The sequence below is a fragment of the Macaca mulatta genome, chromosome 2 (genome assembly GCF_049350105.2).
Source record: "Macaca mulatta isolate MMU2019108-1 chromosome 2, T2T-MMU8v2.0, whole genome shotgun sequence".
In the NCBI taxonomy this organism is placed as follows: domain Eukaryota; kingdom Metazoa; phylum Chordata; class Mammalia; order Primates; family Cercopithecidae; genus Macaca; species Macaca mulatta.
The window spans coordinates 164,128,440-164,150,269 of NC_133407.1; the positions used below are offsets into that span (position 1 = coordinate 164,128,440).

At 44.4% G+C, this 21,830-nt stretch overlaps 1 protein-coding gene across 3 annotated transcripts; it reads right to left on the reverse strand.

Annotated features, from left to right (window-relative positions):
* Window positions 1-1,434: 1,434 nt before the first annotated feature.
* Window positions 1,435-14,805, reverse strand: ADPRH (ADP-ribosylarginine hydrolase). 3 transcript variants are annotated; one of them, XM_015129905.3, is made up of 4 exons: window positions 11,695-14,805; window positions 9,040-9,373; window positions 4,724-5,084; window positions 1,437-3,899 (listed from the first exon to the last, which is right to left on the reverse strand). In XM_015129905.3, exons 1-4 carry the CDS (start codon window positions 12,202-12,204, stop codon window positions 3,485-3,487), a joined length of 1,620 nt encoding a protein of 539 aa, XP_014985391.3. In that variant the 5' UTR covers window positions 12,205-14,805; the 3' UTR covers window positions 1,437-3,484.
* Window positions 14,806-21,830: the final 7,025 nt, after the last annotated feature.

The following is a 21,830-nucleotide window of genomic DNA, read 5'->3' on the forward strand; positions in this document are numbered from 1 at the left end:
AGAGGACTTTTTGGTGGGCTCCTGGATAGCCTCTGGATGGGGACTTGTTGCCAGGGGGATCAATCATGTGATTAGAGGGTTGCAACTTTTGTCCCCACCCACCTCATGACCCGCAGGGAGGGGTGGGGGCTTAAAGGCTGAGTTGATTCCGAATGGCCAATGGTTTAGTCAATCATGCCAACACAATAAACCTCTATAAAAACCTAAAAGAACTGGGTTTGGACAGCTGAACCCATGGAGCTTCCTAAAGGGTGGTATACCTGGAGAGGTCACTGAAGCTCCACACCCCTTCCCACATGCTTTGCCCTGTGCATCTCTTCCAACTGGCTAGACATTTGTAGCCTTTGTAATATCTTTTAACAAACCAGTAAACTAAGTGTTTTCCTGAGTTCTGTGAGCCACTCCATCAAATTAATCAAACCTGAGGAGGGTTTTGTGGGAACTCTGATTTACAGCTGGTTGGTCAGAAGCACAGGCCAGAACCTGGGACTTGTGGTCAACATCTGAAGCAGTGGTATGGGTGAGGAGGGGCAGTCTTGTGCCTTAACTTGTGGAATCTGATGCTATCATCCAGAAGATACCATCAGAATTGAATTAGAGGACACCCACTTGGCGTCTGTTAGACACTTGCTTGGTGCGTGGAGAAACAACTCCCACACCTTTGGGTGTCAGAAGTGTGAGTGCTGCATGAGACTGGGAAAAGCACCATGGTTTGGTTCCATCCTTTGTACGAGAAACAGACCTGGTTTTAAACTGCAGCTCCATCTCATCCTGAGTGACTTTGGACAGATGGCAACCTCTCTGAGCCCAATTTCTTCATCTATTCATGGGTTGTTGTGAATGATCTGACACACAGCAATATTCTCTTCCTCTCTTCTTTATCCTTCCCCAAATGGAAAGAACCTCCCCTACTCCCTAGGAGTTACTCTTCCCAACCTCCAAGCCCAAAGAGTAATACAAATGATGGTAGGCTGCCCTCCAGTCCCATCTAAATAACCTGTGGGTCCTCAGCCTGACCCCAGGCAGCCATTGTTGAGGAGCTGGCCCGGGAGGCCAGTTGGATTGTGAAGTTAGTCCCCATTCTTTCCCCTCAATGTCCCAGTAGCTCAGTGGCTGTTTTAAAAAGATGCAAGTTTACTCACTCCAGAGAGGTACAGAAAGAAGAATAAATGAAGAATGTTGTGGTTGGAGAATCTTGAAGAAGGGTGAATGAGGTCAATGCTAATTTTGTAGATCTAAAACAACAAACAAACAAGCAAACAAAAAACAACTATTGCCAAGACTTCTAGACAACATGTAGCAATCTTGGCTAACAAAGAAAGCAAATGAAACGGCATCACACAGCAGGTCCAAAAAGTATCATTTGAAAGGTCACATATGACCTCCTCTGTTGTGCAATACACATAGATTAACTTGATAAGAATGGCAAATTCATACAATGTGTCAGACCATCTTTATTGATTTACCCTAACGTTATGCATAAAGTTTATCTTTCCCCCATTCGTTCTCATCCTCCCTTTTCTCTCTCTCTCTCTCTTTCTCTGACACACACACACACATAAGGAAGCAAAGTCACCAGCTGAGAGTGAAGTTTGGGGTGGAGGTTTTGAGGTTTGAGAAAAAAGAAGTCTGAAAGTCTAACCTCTTTTTGAAATGTGCCTGTGATGAAGAGTGACAATCGGCAAAGCAAATCTAATAGGATCCCTAAAGAGCGTTTTCCTGTTGTTTACAATTGTGGCTAAAGCACTGCACTAGAAAACAACAAATGCTAAGATCCTCCCTGCATCCCCTAACCCCTACCCCCTGCGACACACACAACCCTCCTCCACCACATTCTAAAAAGACTGGAAGGACCTGGAAAAACATTCCTATGGGACAAACCAGAAAGTGGCAGGACAGCTATCATCAGACCTCATTTCCCCACCACTCCTAGCTGAAAACCAGGGATTTCACAATGGAAAAATCATGAGTCATAGTTCTGTGGTTTTCTCAAAAGGAGAAGGAGGAGACGCTCTTCCTTCCCACCCCTGAGAATAGGCCAAATAAGAGTAAGCCCACTGGCTGGACTGAGGGTGACCAAATGAACGTGATGATGGCATCTCATTTCCCAGGTGGACATCTGCTGGGCAGCCTGTGCCTAGGACTGACTCAGAAGACACACAGCACCACACAATAGGATTGATGCAGTGACAAGGCCAGGACAGAAGGTTGTGGGAGGAGTGAAGAGAAGGTGGCCAAGTGCCTGAACAATCAGAGCAGGTTTCACCCAGGAAGCTCTATCTATCTGAGTTGGGTCTTGAAGGACAAGTAAGAATTTATTATCAGGTAGACACGGATTGGGAAGAGCATCAAGAAATGAAGAACATGATTAGACCATGATTAGTTTAGCATGGTCAATTTGTTATTTGTAAACATAACTCTGGAGGATAATGAGGGAAGCACAAGCTAGGAGGCTAGTTCATAACACTCAATAGATACTGATTAATGCCTATTGGCTGCCCAAGCACTGTGCTAGGTTCTGTCTAGAAATAATACAAACAAGCAAATAGATAATAACAAAATTGGTAACGTGTTAACTGCCATGATGAGGAGAGTACTGAGAGCAGCTCAGAGCAGCATGTCCCACACTTGAGTAGCTTGGCTTGCAGAAATCCAGCTGAAAAATCCTCAGGGCAAGAAGGTAATAGAGGTGATAGATTTAGAGTATATTTAGGAGGTAGACCAGCCTAGCAGATATTGTTAGGACCCCACATATATCCCTCACTGTTCCCATGCCCCTTACAGCTTGCCCCTGCAAGTATCTCTGAGTCTTTACCTGAAGACACTCAGGTTTGGTTTGTTCAAAGGGCAAGCCAAGAAGTACCAGGGATTAGCACCCCTGGCAGTGGTCCTCAAGCAGTGTCAGATGGAAGTCAGTGGATAGATACCCCAGGTTTGCTTGCTCTTCAAATGGGATAGTTCTGAGGACTGCTTTAGGCAGAAGACTCAGATGGCAGAGTGCCAACTGCTCACAGTGGAAACCTGCTCATTGACATACCTGGTACTAGCCCCCTTCCCTTCCTGGTTTCATTTCCCCATTCTCATATCGGTATTTCCTGAAATCATCGCCCAGATAAACTGCTTGCATTCTGATCTTTGTCTCAAAGTCCACTTTGTGGGAACCCAACTTGAGACAAACAGAAAAAACTTTTAGAACAAGTACATGATGAAAATGAAGACTCAAATATGAGGTTATGAGATTTTTTGGTTGGGAGACACTGACTCCATCAACTGAGTGAAAAGACTCTTCAGTGTAAGAACAGGGATAGATTCTGGAAGAAAAGGATGAGCCTGAAAACACTGAGCTCAAGGTGCCCAAGGGACTTGTTATCTCAAAATTCCCTGAGTACAAGGTTAAGACTCTTGACTTTGGAAAAAGTGAAAAGAAATAGCAGAAAAGGAAATACACAAAAGAAGAATCCATCAGAAATGAACATCACATCTCCTAAAGGGAAATTACAGTGTCTTCTTTTGCCCCGAGAGAATATAAAGCCCTAGCTGTCTCTTCCAGCCGATTTCTGTATTCTAGTTTCTCATAGTTGGAGGGACTCACTCCTTTAAAACCATACATAACTCCCCACCAGCAGCCAGCAATGGCAGCTGTAGAATCACTGTCTCCACCATGGAAAAAGGCTCGGTGGGCAAGCTCCTTCCAGGAATCTCCCGCAGCAAGGACAGCATCGTAGGCAATCATGGGGGCATCGTGCCCACTGCTGCCACCCCAGCCAGAGTAGCTCAGGGAGGTGTAGAACTGATCCCTCTCCTTCACACCGAAGGGCTCGGGGAAGGTAGGGGCTGATTCTCCATCCAAAATCCCTCTAAGTTTTAGGTAATTTTCCCATTTGGTTTGGAAGTAGGACCTGTAGAAAGGAAAAAATCTAGAGTCAGTTGAAAAAAATAAGGTGAAAAGTCATAACAAAAAGCACCAGATGGACGTGTGAACAGAGGAAAATCCAACATAACTTCGACTTCTTGCAGTAATACCTTAAACTATTTAAACATTAAAATTATTTCTATATAAGTACCATTCATTCAATGCATTTCTCATAAGGATCTACATAAATAAGGCACTGATCCTGTTGCTAAATAAAGAGATACACATCATGTTAAAGGGTAGGAAATAAAGGTTTGTTTTTCCTGGGAGGGTCGAGAGCAATGACCTTTCAAGGGGGAACTTCAGGACATCACAACTGTGGGTGACTTCAGCAGAAAGCCTCTTTTTATTCTAAGAAAGAGAGTGTGAAGTGAATTCACAAGAAGGGGAAGATGTGGCCTTACCACTTATTAGTGAGCTAGTGGAAAAACCTGTCTCTGGCATTTTAACCAAGGATTTCAAAATATTATTTGTGTACGTATCAAGACAACACTGAAAAAGCAAATTCCAGGAAAGTAGGAAATATGCATGAAAATTCATGGCAGCATAGGATAGCCATAAAAACGACAGGATCCCTGTGTAAGAAGGAAACACCACAGCTGCCCTATTCATTGAGGTACCCACTTGGCTACTTTGTACAATCATTACTGGAAAGGACCTTGAAATCCTTAGCAGATTGGTAGAAAGGGGGCTGGGTGGTGAAAACCATGAGGGTTGCTGTGATCTCTGAATACAAGATATATATGTGCAGGTGGATGTGCACACACAGATTCAACCATGTTTGAGCAGGGCATGCACCTACAGACTCACCAGTGTTGAAGATTTTCCTCTACAAAGTAGCCTGATAGGACAATGTACTTTTTAGCTTCTGGTAGCAGCTCCATCAGTCCTTTTCCCCACTGCAAGGGTGGTCTGGCATTCACAGCATAGGCTGTAAAAAGAGCGGACGCAAGGGCCCCCAGGTAGCCTGTTGGGTGGTGGTGGGTCATCCGACCGCTCTCGATGCTCACTTGGATCAGTGTGTCCAGCTGGCTATGGTGTGGGAACCTGAGACCGATGCACATGGCCCGCATGGCGGCCCCACAGCCGCCCTCATGGCTGTTGAAGGGAATTCTCCAGCCATTGGGCTTGCCGGGCTTCAGCTGCATGGCGTTGTGCATCGAGGCATTACCTGGGGAAGAGTCGGATAAGGGATGGGGGTTAGCATAACCAAAGCAAAGGCTCCAGCAGGAATAAATAACTAAACTCTGTCTCCAAGTATTTTTGATGGAGAGGGAGAGCCAAAAAATATGATGAATGCCCCAAAACTCCAAACCCCACCTAACAATGTGCCTTTCTTTATGTATAACCCTTGGCAAGATAATGCTAACAAAAGCAACAGACTCATATAGGGACGCTTGGAATCTTTACCAGTCATTACTGAGACATCACAACAAATTTAAGAAATAAGTACATTATTCTCTTTTTTAAGTAAATAAGTCTTAAACTCAGAGCTTAAGAAACTTCTTCGATATCACATAATCAGCTAGTTAATGGCTGGGTAAAATCCATTGGACTCCAAAGCCCAATCCCTTATGGAGTCCAGTAAGAACCTTACAATTAGGCCGGGAGCAGTGGCTCATGCTTGTAATCCCAGTACTTTGGGAGATCACGGCAGGCAGATCACAAGGTCAGCAGATTGAGACCATCCTGGCTAACACGGTGAAACTCCGTCTCTACTACAAATACAAAAAATTAGCCGGGCGTGGTGGCACTTGCCTGTAGTCCCAGCTATTTGGGAGGCTGAGGCAGGAAAATCGCTTGAACTCGGGAGGCAGTGGTTGCAGTGAGTCGAGATTGCACCACTGCACCCCGGCCTGGGCGACAGAGTGAGACTCCGTCTCAAAAGAAAAACCAAAAAAACAAAAAACAAAAACCTCACAATTGGAGTTCCTGAATATCAAAAAGAGAGAAAGAGGCCAAAAATTCTAGAGTGAAGCCCTGGGCTCAGATGAGGAGCAGTGGATTCAGGGAAACAATGTGTCTTTGGTGAGTCACTGAACCTCTGGGCCTCGGCTGTCCCCTCGTGGCAGTGACGTAAGCAGGCTTGTCGCCCTGACCTGTCCTACTGGAGACCTGTGAATACGCATGCGAGCCAAGCGATGGCAGCAACATACAATGGAGTGTGGCACTGCTGTTCCTTTACTAGTCAGTGTATTCACAACAATGTTCATGGATGGCACAGGTGGACAAAAAAAAGTTTCCACTTGCTAAACTGATGAGCTATTGGATGCCAAGAAAGAATAAACAGAGATTGGCATCTCAAGCCAATCTTTGGGGTGACAAGGACCCCTTGGTATGGTGGTGGGAAGCTTTCATCAGGAGGTGTTATGTGCTGAATTGAGTCCCCCCAATTCAAACACTGTAGCTCTAAGTACCTCGATTTGGAAATAGGGCCGCCTTTAAAGAGGTGATTAAGCTAAAATGTGGCCTTTAGGGTAGGCCCTAATCTAATCTACCTGGTGTCCTTATATGAAGAGGAATGCGGACACACACAAACACCAGGGATGTATGCACACAGAGGAAAGACCATGTGAAGACACAGCGAGGAGGCAGCCGTCTGCAAGCCAAGGAGAGAGGCCTCAGAAGAAAGCAAGCCTGTCAATACCCTGACTTGGATTTCCAGCTTCCAGAGCTGTGAGAGATAAATTTCCATTGCTTCAGCCACTCAATCTATGCCATTTTGTTATGGCAGCCCTAGTAGCCTCAAATAGGAGAGGTAGGTCAGATGGGCCAGAGAAAATCACCTGGTGGCCCAAGTGGCTGTGACAAGTTGCTGAAGTGGGCAAGAACCACTTGTGAGCAAACCTGTGGCCAGAAGTCTCTAGAAAACCATTTGCATTTTTTTTTTTCTTGAGATGGGGTCTTACTCTGTAGCCCAGGCTGGAGTCCAATGGTGCGATCTTGGCTTACTGCAACCTCTGCCTCCAGGGTTCAAGCGATTCTCCTGCCTCAGCCTCCTGGGTAGCTGGGATTACAGGTGTGCACCATCACGCCCAGCTAATTTTTTTATTTTTAGTAGAGACGGAGTTTCACCATGTTGGTCAGGTTAGTCTCTCCTGACCTCAGGTGATCTGCTCACCTTGGCCTCCCAAAGTGCTGGGATTACAAGCGTGAGCCACCGTGCCCAGCCGCATTTTTCTTTAAAAATAAAAAATACACATTTTTCTTTTTACTTATTCATCACAGAAAACTTAGAAATACAAATAAGTAAAAATAAAAAACTATAAATACTCCCATAACCCAAATATAATTAGTAATCTTTGTACATGTTCTTCAAGACCTTTCTCAACACAGAAATACATATCTATTTTTTAAAAAAAATTTTTTTGGCCGGGCATGGTGATTCATGCCTGTAATCCCAGCACTTCGGGAAGCTGAGGCAGATGGATCAACTAAGGTCAGGAGTTCGAGACCAGCCTGGCCAACGTGGTGAAACCCCATCTCTACTAAAAATACAAAAATTAGCCAGGCATGGTGGTGCATGCCTGTAATCCCAGCTACGCGGGAGGCTGGGGCAGGAGAATCGCTTGAACCTGGGAGGCAGAGGTTGCAGTGAGCCGAGATTGTGCTACTGCACTCCAGCCTGGGCAACAGAGTGAGACTCCATCTCAAAAAAGAAAATAATTTTTTTAGAGACAGGGTCTTACTCACTCTGTCACCCAGGGTGGAGTGCAGCAGTGCAATCATGGCTTACTGCAGCCTGGACCTCCTGGGTTCAAGGAAGCCTCCCATCTCAGCCTCTCGAGGAGCTGGGACTATGGGTGCCTGCTACTACAACTGGCCATTCAAAAAAATTTTTTTTAAAGACAGGCTTTTGCTATGTTGACCAGGCTGGTCTCAAACTCCTGGACTCAAGCAATCCTCTCCCCTCGGCCTTTCAAAGTGTTGGGATTACAGGTGTAAGCCACAGCACATGGCCCCACAAGATCTATTTTTTAAAGGACGGTAGGTTCATAACATACATATTATTTTACAACCTATTGGTGTATAATAATACCTTTCAGTATTAGTAAATATTATTTGCAAATTTTAAATTTTTATTAATGTTAATTGACAAATCATAATTACATATATTTATTTGGTATAATGTGATGATTTGATATATGTAAACAACGCGGGATGATCAAATCAAGCTAATTAGCATATCTATTGCCTCACTTATTTTTTGTGGCGAGACATTTGAAATTTACTCTCTTGGTTATTTTGAAATATACAATACCTTGTTATTGACTACAGTCACCCTGAATAATTTTAAATGGTTCCAAATGTGTCAGCTTAATTAATTATGAGAGATTTAGGTTCTTTCTATTTATTTATTTTTTAGAGTCAGGGTCTTGCTCTGTCACTTAGGCTGGAACGCAGTGGCATGATCCCAGCTCACTGCAGCCTCGACCTCCTGGGCTCAAGCAATCCTCTTACCTCAGCCTCCCAAGTAGCTGGGACTACAGGTATGTGCCACAACACCTGGCTAATGTTTTAAAACTTTTTTCTGGAGTGGTAGTCCCCAACCTTTTTGGCACCAGTGACCGGTTTTACAGAAGATAATTTTTCCATGGACGGGGTTGGTTGGGGGAGCTTTTGGGACGAAACTGTTCTCCCACAGATCATCAGACATTAGATTCTCATAAGAAGCCCACAATCTAGATCCCTCCCATGTGCAGTTCACAACAGAGTTCAGGCTCCTATGAGAATCTAATGCGCCACTGATCTGATGGAGGCAGAGCTCAGGTGATGATGCTCCTTCGCCCATCGCTCACTTCCTGCTGTGTGCCCCAGTTCCTAACAGGCCATGGACCAGTACCTGTCTCTAGAACAGGGATTGGCTACCCCATTCTAGAAACAGGGTCTCAGGATATTGCTCAGGCTGGTCTTGAACTCCTGGGCTCAAGTGATTCTCTCACCTTGGCTTCCCAAAGAGCTGGAATTACAGGTATGAGCCACCACCACGCTGTTGTTTCTATTTTTATCACATTTAGAAACACTATTGTTTCTTTGTTATTTAAATCTCCATCAACATTGTTAATGATTTCCTCGAGTCTGTTTTATTCTTTGCCTTCCTTGTACCTCCCACTGGCTGTGCTCACCTGGTGCCCGTCCATCCATGTCTTCCATGCAATCTTGGTAATGCTTAGCAAGGAGGTGATACAGTTGAGTCAACTTAGGGGCTTTCCCAGCTTCCACAAGAGCTTCTGCTGTGGCCAAGTGCATCACTGTGTCATCACTAACTCTCCACCTTCCCACATCTAGGGCATCCAAGCCGCCCAGCTGGGCCAACTGCCGGTGTATCTTCTCCCCATCCTGGAGGAACTCCCACTTCCCATTGTAGTACCCCAGGGAATCTCCAGCTGCACTTAGCACCATAGCAGCCACATACTTCTCCATCAGTCCCTCACACTTGCTGGGCTCTGGAGAGGGTGTCTTCGTGGGAAAATTAAGACAAAGGAAACAAGATGAGGATGAAGAAGAATCAGAAAAAACAACGGCTACAGCTATGTTTTATTGAGCACTCACTACTTGCAGGCATTGTATCAGGGGCATCTCATGTAATCCTCCTCACTGCTCTATGAAGAAAGTAAAGCCCAATTTATGTATGAGCAAGTGGAGGATCATGGAGATAACGCAGTTTCAGAAATGTTCAGTGACTTGTCTCAGGTCACAGAGCTAATAAGTGGCACGGCTGGGATCCTAACATAGGTTCATCTGACTCCAAAGTCTATCATTATAACTACAACTGTATCTCTTGCCTCTTGGTGAGTAGTAAGCCCATTAAATTCTGCAAGTCAAACCCAGCTCATCATTTTCTCTTCTTAGCTGGGATTTGGCCTTAGAAGTGCAAGGCTTTACACTTCCTATTGGTGTCACAATGTGTAGTTCACAAAGCACCTGCACATTCATTGTCTCACTAGTAGGGAGGGATTACAGTATGCATTTCACAGATAAGAAAATGAAGGCTCAGATAAGCTAAATTCACAAAACAAGAGGAGTGGAAGTACTGGAACCCAAATCTTCTGATTTCAGCCAAGCCAGGATGCTTGGCATCACGCCACTCAGCCTCAGCCCAGATTTTCTTACCTTGGGCAACCTCTGGGTGCCTCAGCCTCCACATTTGTAAAATGGCACTGATTTTAAAAAGTAACAACCTCCTGGATTTGTTGTTAGGAATAAACAAATTAAATTTCATAAAGTTGGCTGGACACGGTGGCTCACGCCTGTAATCCCAGCACTTTGGGAGGCCGAGGTGGGTGGATCACCTGAGGTCAGGAGATAGAGACCAGCCTGGCCAACAGGGTGAAACCCCATCTCTACTAAAAATACAAAAATTAGCTGAGTATGGTGGTGCGTGCCTGTAACCCCAGCTACTAGGGAGGCTGAGGCAGGAGAATCGCTTGAACCCAGGAGGCAGAGGCTGCAGTGAGCTGAGACTGCACCACTGCACTCTAGCCTGGGCAACAGAGCGAGACTCTGTCTCAAATAAATAAATAAATAAATAAATAAATAAACAAACAAATAAATAAATAAATAAGTTATTAGAGTGCTTGGTACATAGTAAGCTTGATTTTTGACGTATTTGTATTATTCATATACAACCAGGGAAAATGGGTGTTCTGTTTTAGAACTAGAACATTTTATCCCCACAACCTTTCCTTCGACAGCAATGTTTAAATATTGTTTCTCTTAGAAATGATCAGCTTCTAGAGAATTAGAATCTCGACTAATAATATACCCACCATGAATGAAATCCCTGGTAAAGCGCTGGCTTCCCTGTTGGTGCATTTCCTAAGAGCCCCCCTCTTTCAGCCAATTCCCCAGGGTTCCCTACTCCCTGTGGCTTTCAGGTCAAAGCCCTCCATCCCATCCAGGCCAATACTTTTATAAGGGTCCGGCAGACTAGCTCGTTCTCCCCTCAGGTGAAACTTTTCCCTCCCCTCCATTTATCTAAACCCTATTTACTCAAGGTCTAGTTCAAGTCACGGGGCTTCCAGAAGTGCTTCTGCAGCTGCACTGCTGTTGTCCATGGAATGCAGGCTAGGGAGCCCCTGGAGGAGTAAACGACGAAGACGGATGCGTTCTAGTACCCAGTTACTGGTAATGCTGTTTCTGCTCACAAAGGATATTTGTAAATGTTATTTACGTCGCTTATTATTTACAGTGAAGCCTAGGCACTGAGGTTCTGGGCTATTAGACCTGACTCTGCCGAGACAGAGTTGTGGGAGAACAGACACTCGGGACCGCGGTTTCCCCATCTGTAAATTGGAGGGGTAGTGGGGAGGTATAGGCTCCCTGAAGTTCCGTCCTGCGCTGTGATTTTCAGACACTAGCTCCGCTTCTTGGCTTCTGAAGACTAACTGTTAACCCCCCATACCCTCCATCTCAATGTCCTCATTGTACTTTCCGTAATTCCTTCTGGCTCCACCCTAATGTGTGTTTCGGTGAGTTGCAAGCTGGGATGGGGGAAGAAGAGCGGCATCTTTTTTCGTTTGTAAATTGCCTTTAACGTTCGCTTTCAGAACGCTGCAATTCCTTAACTCCTCTGAACTTTCACGGGTCACATTCTCGCACCCGAACTATACATTCAGAACTAAGATCTGATCAGCTGCTTCCGGGCCATGCCCGGCTTTGGAGAGAAACCGGGCGGTTGACAAGCTCTCGCGCTTTGCAAGACTGGGTGGGAATCCTCACGGCCCCGCCAGCCAGGGGCCGGGGAGGGGAGCGCGGGGCCGAGGGCCGGGGGGCGGTACCTGCTCGTAGCCTGGACTGGAACGCGCGAGCAAAGGGCGCGGCGCGGGCTCCTGGGACCGGGGAACAGGCCTGGCTGCTGCCGGTGGGCGACGGCGCGGGCTGGGGCGGAGCCAGGTCCCCGGCTTCCGGGACTGTCCCCAGGTCAGAGTGGAGGCGGCGAGCGCCCCAGCACCTGCGCTCGGCCGCGCGGAGTTTGAGCTAATCTTGGAACTTCCAAGGCGGCTTCCCGGCACCGCCGCGCCCTTCTGCACCCAAGCGAGGGTGGACAGGACCTCCGTCGCCCGCCCCAAATGCTCTGAAGGGCCCGGAGCCTGGTGCCCGGAATGTGGCGGCACCGGAAAGCCGGCTCTCGCCCGGGTGTGGTCAGTGACTCCCGCGTAGACCCGGCTGACGCCTTCGCCCGTGCTCACGTCCGACTCTGTAGGGCTGTAGTGGACCGGGTGTGCCCAGATGCTTGGAAGAGCGTACTGAGTGCGCCGCCCTTGCCCGGGTTCTGGGCCTTCACGCATAAAGTGGGATAATAATATCTGCCTCTTAGAATGGTTGTTAAGGATCCAGTTAGTTAATTTTAACTCATCTTTTATTTGGCAGCAGCGTAGAATTATTTTATCCTGATCGTAAATAAAAGCAAAGAAAAACGAAGATTATTTTCGTCTAAATACATTAATCATGCCACTTTTAAAGCAAATCAGAATCACCATATGCAAGTATTCTATGTATTTCTCCAAAGTTTTAAATTTGCTATGCCTGTTTTCTTGCTGTAATGACTAGCTTTGGTCTGAGAGCTTTTTTAAAAATTGATATCTAATTTATATATAATGAAATGCCCTTACACCATAATCAAAATATGGAATATTTCCATTACTTTAAAACATTCTCTTGAGACGTTCCCAGTGAATCCCCATCTCTATCTCCAACTCTAGCCTAAGTGACTTTTGAGTTTTTACAAAAATCAAGTTCACCAGTAAGGGAGGCAGAGATCACCCTCAACCCCCCACACCCTTTAGCTTTTAGTGGGCTAATCAGCTGCATCGAGAAGCCAAATTGACACTAGGCAGATTAACAAGAGAAAAGTATACAAATTTTATTAATTGTACATGTACACGGGGATGTTAAGAGACTGAATCCTGAAGAAAGTGGCCAAAGCAAGATGCTTTTATACTTTTTAGAAAAAGAGTGATAAATTGAAGAAGAAATGACAGGACAAAGAAAATCTGGCTAAGGTGGTAAAAATTTCTGGGGGAGCCCCTAGGAGATATATGGGGGGTGGGGTGTAAAACAGGTGGAAGATAATGGTTACTTTGCAAGAATGTTTATTCCAGTCCAAATGCCACCTCCAGTTCCAAATCTCTGGATATAGGGTTATTTTCTCACTCTGGCGTGGAGAACATACCTCTCCTAGAGGAATCTTTATTGCTGGCTACATGTAGGAAGAGACAGTTCAGCTCCTGTTAGGGAACCAGGTTCATTTGCCTTTCACACAGTATGCCAATCACTGAGGCGCATGAGTTTTGCAGTAGAGAAAGGGCGTATTCACAAGGCAACCAGGCCAGGAGACTGGAGAACAGGCCTCAAATCTGCCTTTCCAAAGATGGAATTTTAGGGATGCTTATAGGTTAGGGGAGGAAGGTGGTCCAAGGTGCCCAAAAAGATGAGGTAAGGAAAACAGGCAATCGGTAATCTGAGCAAGCATAGTCAAGCTTCATGGCTGTTCATAGAACACATGTTCACAAAATCACGATGTTAGCATGATCTGAGGGTGGAGTTTTGGGTCAAAAGGTCACCCATTGGACACTTATGCAGGCGCAAATGAAGGGCTGGTGGCTTGAACTGGACAAGAACTGATTCTAAGTTCCTGAAAAATAACTTAAGCAATCATTTCCATGGTGTCCTATCAGAGAAGTTATCTCTAAGGAGGCAAGTGGAATTTAGTTATGTATTGTATAGCTACGTGACTTTTAGCTATGCAGGTTTTAAAATTGACTAGAAACAAGGGACTAAAAGCAAGCGAGGCAAATTAAGTGTGAGGCCTTATCAGGTCAGACCTCAGTTTTACTCACCCTTTCTGAAACTATAATTTCTTTAATGTTTTCAACTCGAAATAATCAATATATTATATGGCATATTTGGGGATGGCACATCCTTCGTTCTTTCAACTATCAAAGATTTTCAGCCTCTGAGGATGCAGTCAAAGCAAGTTCCGTAGTAAGAGACATTTCGAATAATAAGCATCCTGATACAACTCAACACAGTTTCAGCTTAAGATGTCTGCTGAGGATATTGTTCATATTATATAGTGATCTTTCTGTGAGAATCCATGGGAAAGGGTGATTTTTTGTTTTTGGCTTAAATGTAAAGAATAACTGGGGCTGGGCACAGTGGCTCATGCCTGTAATCCCAGCACTTTGGGAGGCCGAGGTGGACAGACTGCTTGAGACCAGGAGTTCGAGACCAGCCTGGGCAACATGGCGAAACCTGTTCTCTACAAAAAATACAAAAATTATCCAGGCATGCGCCTGTGGTCTGAGCTACTCAGGAGGCAGAGTTGGGAGGATTGCTTGAGCCCAGGAGGCAGAGGTTGCAGTGAGCTGAGATTGTGCCACTGCACTCCAGCCTGGAAGACAAAGCAAGATCCTGTCTCAAAACACAAACAGACAAACAAACAAACAAAAACAAAACAGAAAAACTGGGGTTGTTAGCAATTTGTTTGCTTTGAACTTTATGGTGCCTATGAACTTGCGACCATTAGCATGGACTCCTTACACATCCATGCTATCTGGTTTCAAATCCTTGTGATAACACTTGGGGGCCAGGCACGGTGGCTCATGCCTGTAATCCCAGCATTATGGGAGGCCAAGGCGGGTGGATCACGAGGTCAGGAGTTCGAGTCCAGCCTGACTAACATGGTGAAACCCAGTCTCTACTAAAAACAAAAAATTAGCCGGGCATGGTGGTGGGTGCCTGTAATCCCAGCTACTCGGGAGGCTGAGGCAGGAGAATCACTTGAACCCGGGAGGTGGAGGTTGCAGTAAACCAAGATCGTACCACTGCACTCCAGCCTGGGCAACAGAGTGAGACTCCATCTCAAAAAAAAAACGAAACAAAACAAAAACAAACAACAACAACAAAAAACACTAGCTTGAGTAAGTGACTTTAGACAAGTCACTTCATCTTGCTAAGCTTCACTTTCTGTTGTAAAGTAGTAAAAATAATAGTACATATTTCATAAAGTTGGTTTGAAGATTGCATGAAATAATTAATTGAAAAATTTTAGCACAGTGCTTACCAATGTAGTAGTCATGCAAGAAAAAATTACTACCAGATCAGATACCTCTCTGTATTCCCAGTTCTCATCTCCATCACACACATGAGCCATTCTACCTTCTTTTCACATTAGTTAACACCTACTGACATCCTTTCTCCTCTGTCAAAATTAGAAAATGTTTCTGGGGCATCAAGGACATTGTCGTGTAAACCAACAGGATAATTTATCAGTTAGCATGTTTCTGGTTCCAAATAACGGCAAATAACATCACTCTTCCCCACCCCCAAAACACCACATACTCACCAGGCTTAAATAATAAAGACACTTATTATCTTATGTAACAAAATGTCTAAAGGTAAGAAGTCCCAGGGTTAATTCAGCAACTCAATACTATCATCAAAGGCCCTGTTCTTCTTATCTTTCTGACCTACTATCTTCAGTTATTTTTATCCCCAGACTGACGTTTTTAACTGGCACAAGATCACATTTTTCCCCATTTTAATTCATTTTATCAAATGTGTATAGAGGTCCTATCCTTCGGTGTGTTTTTGTTTAAACCATTTTGCTATTTTGTGTCTGCTAGTGAGTCCAAGAGGCCTTGCCTATTAATCACTTACTGTTAATTCCTTTGAAAATTTTTGTTTAGCTCTGATTATTTCAGATTATATATTTATGATTATATTGCAGTCAAGATAATGTGTATGCATAATAATACATTGCAGTTGCAGTTATAGACAATGTCCAGTGGAAAAAGAGAGTGTCTCTTCTTTCAAGATAAAGAAACTATTCTCAAAGATCCTCCAGAAGTCTAAACCAATTCCTGGCAGGCAGGTTGGATTATGATGTTTCCCTTAGATCAATGATAGACACGTCTTCCCTGAAAGATAGTGGTAGGTTCTTTTACAAAAACCAGTGTTTGTTTGCGAAGGAAACAGTGAATGTTGTTCTGCCAAAAAGAACCAATAGTTACTTGGCATCTTACTAGGTGCTAGGCATTAGCATAGGTCCTAGAAAGACAAATATATTGCATACTTGGTTCCTTGCTCTTAGTTTTATTGAGGAAGACATATCATAGGCATCTTCATTACTCACCAATACTGAATCAATTGCTATGTTGAGGCTCTTGCTGAGAAATAAACTTGTAGGCCTTGGACCTGATCTCTAAGATCCTTCAGACACTTCATATATAAGGTAGGAACAATGACACTGTTCTTAACAAACTTGTCACTTACAAGAAAGATCTTTATACATTCTTCAGACATTAAACACCTGCTGTGTAAGTATGTGCTAGGCCCTGACAGCCCCTGCTCCTCTGGAGTACCCAAGTTTTCTTACTTTTAGGCTGCTAACTATTTTTAAAATTACCAAAACAAGTGTTTATATGTTTTCTTAGATAACTTTATTGAGATATGACTGGCATACAAAAAGCGGTACATATTTAGCGTATACAACTTGATGAGTTTGAAGATAAGTACAGTAACTTTTTATAATAAAAGTAATGTATAATTGTAGTCAAAATGTTCTAAAAGAAATACCCACACACATTCACAAATATAAATGTTTCTGGATGTTCTGCACAAAATGTTCCCAATGGCAGAAAATTGGAAATATCCTCAATATCCATCTACAGGGGAGTATTCATTTCCTTCCCCTAAATTGTGACATAACTATTTATGGAAAAACTATGGAGCTGCTTAAAACCGTGAGGTAGACATAGACATGCTCACATGGGAAGAGCTTAGAGACACTTAACTGAAAAAAAAACAAAATTTTAGGCTGGGCGCAGTGGCTCACGCCTGTAATCCCAGCACTTTGGGAGACCAAGGTGGGTGAATCACCTAAGGTCAGAAGTTCAAGACCAGCCTGGCCAACATGGTAAAACCCTGTCTCTACTAAAACCACAAAAATTAGCCGGGCATGGTGGTGCAGGCCTGTAGTCCCAGCTACTCGGGAGGCTGAGGCAGGAGAATCACTGAACCCCAGAGGCAGAGGCTGCTGTGAGCCAAGATCGCGCCATTGCACTCCAGCGTGGGCAACAGAGCAAGACTCCATCTCAAAACAAACAGACAAAAAATTAAAAAGATTTAAAAAGATGAATATATATGGCCTTATTTATATTCGTGAGAAAAGCTCTGTGTGTGTGCATGTGCAAATGCACGTATATGTGTATAAAATGGATAGAAGGATAAATATCAAATTACTAATAATGATTACAGTTATCTCTGAGGATGAGGATGAGAGAGTTGTCAGGGAGTAGGAAGAGAGAGAAAGGGAAGCTTAATGCTTGCAATAAGCATTTTTGTATATTATGTGTATGAAGAAATTTTAGAAAACATAGACAAAATAGAAACCATCCACAGTTCATGATTCAGGTTGTATATATTTACAGTCTTTATTTTATGTACATGTTTTTTGAACAAAAATGGAATAATTTTGTGTATGCAATTTTATATCCTGTAAATAAAACTACTTACTTTTACATTATAAGTGTGTCTGTCTCATTTGCAATAGTATTATGACCGTAATTGATTCTAAATGTTCACATAAGGTCATGCTTTTAGAATAAACTCCCTTCCAATTTGACACAAAAAAGTCTAAGGCCCTAGTGGTCAGCTCCTCTACCACACCGTGGCTAAAACTGCTTCAACAGAAGGCAAATGGAAGCACAGAATCAAAAAACAGGAATTAACTCTTTGCCACTTTGGGGCCTGAATATGTGGATTATACATACATGACTGCCTAGCTGAATAATCGGAGCTTAAAAAAAAAAAAAGTGAAAGAAAAGGGAGTTGGTTGAACAAGAAATGGTTGATAGGCAGGGCCGCTTGGACTTACTAGCAGACACAAAATAGCAAAAAAGCTTAAAGAAAAACATACTACAGGTTAGACCTCTATATACATTTGTTAAAATGAATTTAAATGAAGGAAAATGAAGAAAGCAGAAGAAAGCTAGTACAGGAGAAACAAGAAACCAAAAGTAGCTGCTCACATATCCTGTGTTTTCAATTCAATTCAAGAAGATTTAGTGAGCATCTGTGATGGCTAATTTTGTCAGCTTGGATAGGCCACAGTACCTAGATATTTGGTCAAACATTGTTCTAGATGTTTCTGTGCAGGTATTTTTTAAGATGAGATTCACATCTAAATCAGTAGCCTTTGAGTAAAGCAGATTACTCTCCCTAATGTGGATGAGCCTCATTCCAATCAGTTGAAAGCCTTAATAGAAAAAAGACTTGCCTCCCCCAAAGAAGAGAGAATTCTGCTAGCAGACTGCCTTTAGACTCGAGCTGCAACTCTTTCCTGGTCTTCAGCCTGCTGGCCTACCCTGTCGAACCTACCAGCCTCCACAATGGTATAAGCCAATTCCTCAAAGTAAACTCTCTTTCTCTGCATGTGCGTGTGTGTGTCCATCCTATCAGTTCTGTTTCTCAGAAGAACCTTGACTAATACAGTATCTAAAATGTGCCAGCCAGTCTAGTGCGGTGGTTCACGCCTGTAATCCCAGCACTTTGGGAGGCCGAGGCGCGCGGATCACCTGAGGTCGGGAGTTCGAGACCAGCCTGGCCAACAGCGTGAAGCCCCATCTTAACTAAAAATACAAAAATTAGCTGGGCGTGGTGGCGGGTGCCTGTAATCCCAGCTACTTGGGAGGCTGAGGCAGGAGAATTGCTTGAACAGGGGAGGCAGAGGTTGCAGTGAGCCAAGATCGCACCATTGCACTCCAGTCTGGGCAACAAGAGCAAAACTCTGACTCAAAAATAATACAAATAAATAAATAAATAAAATGTGCCAGCCAAGCACATGCTTGGTGCTTCTTGCAGCTACAGAGGTAGGGCAAACATCACATGAGGAGAGGAGACACTGTACAGGACAATGGCACGAGGCTGTGAGAGTGTGGAAAGAGAGAACGGTCAAGGTACATGGTTGGCACCTATGAGAGAGTTAATGTTATCAGCTCAGTCAGGGTGTTCAGAGAGCGGCATCCAGAAGATCAGCTCATCAGTGAAAACAGGCTCAGACTCCACCGCTGATTTCAACCAACCACATGACTGCTGTCCCTTCCTTTTGCAGTTTTGACACACAACTGACCATCATTCTGTCCTGATAAGAGACCACCAGTCACAGATTGGTTTTGGCCAGTCTACAGAGGACCTGCAGTGAGGGTTTTTGTGTCCTCTGCTTCACCTTTTAACATCAGAGGGCCGAGAACTCCACCCTCAGATCATGCTGATGCTGTCATTTTTTGTACAAGGCACACCTTAAAGGGGCATGAAGCTCAATTGCACATGCACATGTTTCTCCTTTCATAAATATTCATGATTTCTCCTATAGCTTATTAAATACGTGTATTTTTGTAATCCCAGCTACTTGGGATGCTGAGGCGTAAGAATCGCTTGAACTCGGGAGGTAGAGGTTGAAGTGAGCTGAGATTGTGCCACTGCACTCCAGCCTGGGTGACAGAGTGAGACCCTGTCTCAATAAATAAATACATAAATAAATACATATGTGTATTTGGCCGCTCTGCTCAGCATACATTCCTGTTCCCTTTGCCCTTCCCTCGAAGTGCCTCTTTTTGGCTTCTGGCTGGAAGGCTATACTTCCCAGACTGAGAACGGACACCCTGCGGTCTGCAACCCTTTATGAAAAATAAAGCTCTCCTTTCCAGATTTATAAACTTGTCAATTCTCAGTTGACGACAGTTTCTTTTTTTCCTTTTTTCTTTTTTCTTTTTTTTTTTTTTGAGACGGAGTCTGGCTCTGTCCCTCAGGCCTGAGGGCAGTGGTGTGATCCCAGCTTGCTGCAACCTCCACTTCCCAAGTTCAATCAATTCTCCTGCCTCAGCTTCCCAAGTAGCTGGGATTTCAGGTGCTTGCCACCACGCCCGGCTAATTTTTGTATTTTTAGTAGAGAGGGGATTTCACCATGTTGGCCAGGCTGGTCTTGAACTCCTGACCTCAAGTGATCCACCTGCCTCAGCCTCCCAAAGTGCTGGGATTGTAGGCATGAGTCACCGTGCCTGGCTGACAATAACTTTCTAGGGAGGAAGCTGAGGCCAGTGAAGACAGTTACTCAGAGTTTATATAACTCAGTTTCACACGTGGAGAGAAGTGGGCCTGGCCTCTTGAACTCCCAGCCAGGACTTCTTCCATTCCTTCTACTGTCACTTAGAAAAAAATTGAAATTACGTGATAGACTAAACATCTATTAAAGATATGAACCTCTTGAGTCTGATTTTTAAAATATTTGCTGGGTACAGTGACTCATGCCTATAAACCTAGTATGCTGGGAGGCAGAGGTGGGAGGATCACTTGAGTCCAGGAGTGCAAGACCAACCTGTGCAACAAAGTGAGACCCTGTCTCTGCAAAATAAATAAATAAATAAAATTATCCAGGTGTGGTGGTGCACACCTGTAGTCCCAGCTACTGAGGAGGCTGGGGCAGGAGGATTGCTTGAGCCTGAGAGTTTGAGGTTACAATAAGCTAGGGTCACACAACTGCACAGTAGCCTAAGTGACAGAGTGAGACCCTGTCTCTAAATAAATAAATAAATAAATATTCTATACCCTGCCCCCAAAGAGGGTTAAGTCTCTTCTTGATGACACTCTAATAGTTGTATTTAAAGAAAAATCTAAGATATGCATTGTAATTCTAACAAGAGGTAGTAATCAAATATAGCAAGAGGTAGAGATGGGAGACTATATGGAGAGGAGCAAAAGAGATAAGTGGATACAAACTGGTGTTTTAAAACCTAGGAGTGGCCGGGTGTGGTGGCTCACACCTGTAATCCCAGCACTTTGGGAGGCTGAGGCAGGCGGATCACAAGGTCAGGAGTTCAAGACCAGCCTGGCCAACATGGCAAAACCTCCTCTTTACTAAGAATACAAAATTATCTGGGCGTGGTGGTGCAAGCCTGTAATCCCAGCTACTCGGGAGGCTGAGGCAGGAGAATCGCTTGAACCTGGGAGGCAGAAGTTGCAGTGAGCCAAGATCATGCCACTACACTGTAGCCTGGGTGACAGACCCATACTCCATCTCAAAGAAGAAAAAAAAAAACCCTAGGAGCAGCTTCCACCCTTCCCTGCAGAGCGGAAAGAGACCCGAGGGAAGTCCATGTGGATGTGAATCCCGCCCCTCCCAACAATGCAGTAGCCTGCTCCTGTAGGTCAGGGCTTTCCAGCCTTTGCTCTGGAGATCCACCAGTACTTTTCAAATCTTCTTTGGTACATTTCCTAGCAGATGACCTCTGTTGCTCCCTTTCTCCTGGTTTTGCTGGGATTTCCCACAGGAAGAGAAGCTCAGCTGGCCAGCTGAGTCCCAAGTTCCGCTTCCAGGGTTTGCAATGAAACATCAATCCTCCTGCCCACGGTCCCATCCTAAGGGGACTTCACTGCCTGCTAGACTCTCAGTAGGTGAAAATACAGTTTCTAGGAAGTAAAAAGTGACTGCTCCTGAAACCAAAAGTTTGGAGAGCCCTACTGAAGTTATCTTTCTTTCATGCGGCCTCTGCCCCACAATCCCTCCATTGGGGTCAACCTGGGCAAACATACACGAATCTACTCTCATTTCTGTTTCTAGAAGAGTCCTTGAGACAAAGGGTAAAGAAAAATCTAGTCAGGGGACATTTTGTTCCTCTCGTTTTTCCAGCTAGCTCCTTCTCCCTCTGATGAGGCAACAGTCCCTCATTCCTTGGTCTCTGGCATTCATTCCTAAAATTACTCTCTGGAGAGAACTCCTGAAGTTTAGGGTGGTGCATCTAAAAAAGGACACCAAAAGGTTTCAAATGGCAGCCAGTTTAGGCACATTTCCTAGTTGTGTCTGGGGCTATTGGAGGAGTCACTCAACTTCTACCAGTGGCCACTGGAGAAATCA